At 34.7% G+C, this 3,684-nt stretch overlaps 1 protein-coding gene across 2 annotated transcripts; it reads left to right on the top strand.

Moving 5' to 3' along the window:
* Positions 1 to 279: 279 nt before the first annotated feature.
* Positions 280 to 2,840, top strand: LOC112783801 (adenosine kinase-like). Of its 2 annotated transcripts, none has more exons than XM_072229321.1 (4): positions 280 to 720; positions 1,211 to 1,789; positions 1,881 to 2,004; positions 2,315 to 2,840. In XM_072229321.1, the coding sequence occupies exons 2-4, from the start codon at positions 1,769 to 1,771 to the stop codon at positions 2,455 to 2,457; spliced, it is 288 nt and encodes a 95-aa protein (XP_072085422.1). In that variant the 5' UTR covers positions 280 to 720; positions 1,211 to 1,768; the 3' UTR covers positions 2,458 to 2,840. The 2 variants fall into 2 exon arrangements, with proteins under 2 accessions (XP_072085422.1, XP_072085421.1); XM_072229320.1 differs by having other exon boundaries at positions 282 to 724.
* The last annotated feature ends 844 nt before the right edge of the window (positions 2,841 to 3,684 follow it).

Raw genomic sequence — 3,684 nt, 5'->3', positions numbered from 1 at the left:
ATAAAAATATTTTTAAATTAAAAAATAATACAAATTATTTTAATTTATTTATTTTAATAATATCATTGATATTTACATAAATCTTTTTATATTTATTTAAAAAAAATTATCTATTTATACAAAATTTTTTAAAACGTAATTTCAAAAAAAAATCAAAATAAAAATTTAAAAACAAAAAAATAATAACTCAAAAATTAAAATAAACTATATTAATTTAAAAAATATTTAATTTCAAAAATTGAAAACGCGTATAAGTGCCCTTTTCAGTACTTCAAATCAAAAATTTAAAATTTCATTATCTCCGGTAATTTTCTAATCTACAACCACTAAACATGCCTAGCCCGCACTACTCATAACTGCACTACCCTCTGCCCACTAAAACCTAATCCTAACACACACATCACACTCCAGTGCCGCACTCTCCAGCCTCCACTCTCCAGGTTTCTCACCCTCCTCAAGCTCCCACCAGAGGCTCACCACACTTTTCGGCGGCGGATTCCATCACAGCGCATTTTGTTCTGCGTCGCTCCTTTCCCAGCGCTGTCGTGGTCTCAATCCAGCGGCTTCGTCGTCTCTTCGGTTTCAGCCCCGTTGTCTCCGTCATCTCACCATCCAGCATCTCTCCGTCTCTCTTTGATTTCTTTTGCCATAAGCTCTGTTCAGTGGCTGTTGCTGCTATCGGTTGCGTTGCTGGCGGTCCTGCTTGATGTTCTTGTCACTGTCGGTATTGTATTTCGAGTCTTCTGAATCTCTGCACCTCTCATGGTTCTGTTATTATTATTGATTCTAAACTGATTTTAAATTCTGATTTTTGTTATGATTATTTGTTTTTGGTTCTGATTTTTGGTTTAGGGTTTTAGTTATGTTCTTATTGTTTTTATTATTCATTCTATATTTTTGGTTCTGATGTATTTTTTCTAATTATCTGGTTATGATTTTTAGTTCTAATTATTTGTGCTAAAAACATAATTTATTTACGAAGGTTACCTTTAACTTGAGTTTCTACTCACTGCTTCTGGTGCATCTAATCACATATGCTTGTATTACAAATTGAAACCTTATGGAAAATTTACTTTTACTTTTAAAATATTTCTCATTTCCTTTGTCAAAAATCTAAAATGATTTTAGATCTAATTGAATGGTCAATCAGTTATTGTTACTTTGTTATTTGTTCAGTGTAAGTTATCTTTTTTCTATTGCGTCTTTTAAGATATGGCCACTGGAGTGAACAAGATGCTGCAATTTTAGTACCAGGAGACATAATCAACATTAAATTAGGAGATATCATTCCGGCCGATGCTTGTCTTTTCGAGGGCGATCCTCTAAGTGTTGATCAGTCTGCTTTAATAGGAGAATCTCTTCTAGTGACCAAGAACCCCACTGATGAAGTGTTTTCTAAATCAACAGTCAAGAAGGGTGAGATAGAAGCAGTTGTGAGTGCCACTGGTGTGCACACATTCTTTGGTAAAGCGGCTCATTTGGTGGACAGCGCTAACCAAGTTGGACACTTCTAGAAAGTGCTTACAGCAATTGGTAACTTTTGCATTTTCTCAATTGCTAAAAACATATGATGACTATTGAGGAAATGGCTGGAATGGATGTCCTCTGCAGTGACAAAACTGTAACCTTGACATTTAATAAGCTCAATGTTGATAGAAACTTGATTGAGGCATTTGCTAAGGGTGTTGAGAAGGAGTATGTTATCCTTCTTGCTGCAAGGGCCTCTAGGACCAAAAATTAGGATGCTATAGATGCTGCAATTGTTGGGATGCTTGCTGATCCAAAGGAGGTAAATATAGGAAAACCACTCTCTTTAGTACAAGAAGGATACAGATAAAAAGTTTAATTTAACTCATAATTTTAATGTTTTGACTAACCAGGCTCAAGCCAGAATCAGGGAGGTCCATTTTCTTCCATTCAATCCTGTAGACAAGAGGACTGCTCTAACTTACATTGATTCTGATGGAAATTGGCACCGTGTGAGCAAAGTGGCTTCGGCAAAAGGTAAAAACCTGTTTAATTGGCACCTTCTTATGATGGTTATAAGGATGACAGAGGGAGCAGATATATCCCTTTTGCTTTTAGTAGATAAATGTAGAACAAAATTATATGCGCAACTGAATTTTTAACACTAAAAGAAATTGAGTTTGGTATACTTAAACCGATAATCAAGCATACGAGACATTTAATGCTTAGAATTTTAATAGGCATTTGATAAAATGATCTACTCCTTGTCATAAAATGTGTGTTGTCCATGGTTTATCAACATGATTATATGATGATACATTTTCAATTATTTTTAATGTGGTTGTAGAAGATGCATTTGTTGGAGGATTCCTTTCACAATTGGTTCAGGAGCAGCCAATCTCAGAATGGGTTAGAGCTGGTTGCTATGCAGCAAATGTAATCATCCAAAGGTCTGGCTGCACATACCCAGAGAAGCCCGATTTTCAATGATTCTGTTGCCGCCATCAAGTTTTGATTATTTTGAGGATTTTATTGCAATTCGATTATGGTACTCTTAACTGGTATGGGATTTTTTAATCCCTCAGCAAAGGGAAAATACGTGAAGTTCAATAGGGAGACATTATAATTATTGATATATTTGAGTCCTCATTATTGTTGTCATTTCCTTTTTGGTTGGTTACATATTATCTGTTAGATACGTAACAAGGTGTTTGCACTTAATAATTGTGATTGCTTACAAGGAACCATCGCAACTTAGCCAATGATCTTGGGAGAAGTTTCGTAGGTGCCTTGAATTTTCAGGACTCGACTTAACCACTCTGGTTCGTGTCTTCATGATTATATGTATTCAATGATATAATCTTTTCTATGCATATTTCTGTTCTTGCATTTTAGATACAAATTCTCAAGTAAAAGAAAAAGGGAGGAAATAAACACTGCCTTTAATTGTAGATTTACAATTGGTCTAGCCTTTTGTCGTGGCTTAAATGGGTAAGGAAGGATTTAACCAAACGATAGTTAAAAATCGACAGTAATTAAAGGAAAACGAGACAATCTTTTATATCGGGAAAAAATCTACGAGCACTATATTATAGGGTCGACTAAGCATTGCAACTAACTGACTACATATTATTTCCTAGCAAATTAGCAACTGTTTCATAATTTTACTTTCTCATTTCGAATAGCTTTGGTTTAGCGACAATATTCTTACAAATTTGATTAAGGGTTTTCAAAAATTAGCTATAGATTTGTTACAAAATGTGATAGATTTGTGATCATATTAGCGGACAACTTGCGACGAGTTAGGTTTGGAAAAATTTTTCGCTAATTAGCGTCAACTAAGCATTTTATTTCGTCTATGAAGTTAGCTTGTATTTAGCGATGACTCTGCCACAGTAAAGTTTGTCGCTAATTAGCGACTACTGTTTAGTCTATTTCTTCTATAGAATTAGCTTTTACTTTAGTGATGGATTTGCGACTATCTAATCGGTAGCTAAAAAACTTTCCGATGAATTAGCGACTGTTGTGTTTGCCTCACTGATTTGCGACTTGTAATTAGCGAGAAAAGCATTAGTTGCTAGGTGGTAGCTAATCTGTTACAAATTATATTTTGCGTCAGATTAGCGATAATTTTACGACTCTTTTTGTGGTAGCTAATTGGCAATATTCTTGTAGTGACTCAAGAGGCATCTTCTGAAGAAGAAGCTTATGATCCTG

This window comes from Arachis hypogaea, chromosome 20 (assembly GCF_003086295.3).
Source record: "Arachis hypogaea cultivar Tifrunner chromosome 20, arahy.Tifrunner.gnm2.J5K5, whole genome shotgun sequence".
NCBI classification, from domain to species: domain Eukaryota; kingdom Viridiplantae; phylum Streptophyta; class Magnoliopsida; order Fabales; family Fabaceae; genus Arachis; species Arachis hypogaea.
The sequence above is the reverse complement of the archived record's forward strand: the minus strand, read 5'-3'. Positions and strand labels throughout refer to the sequence as shown.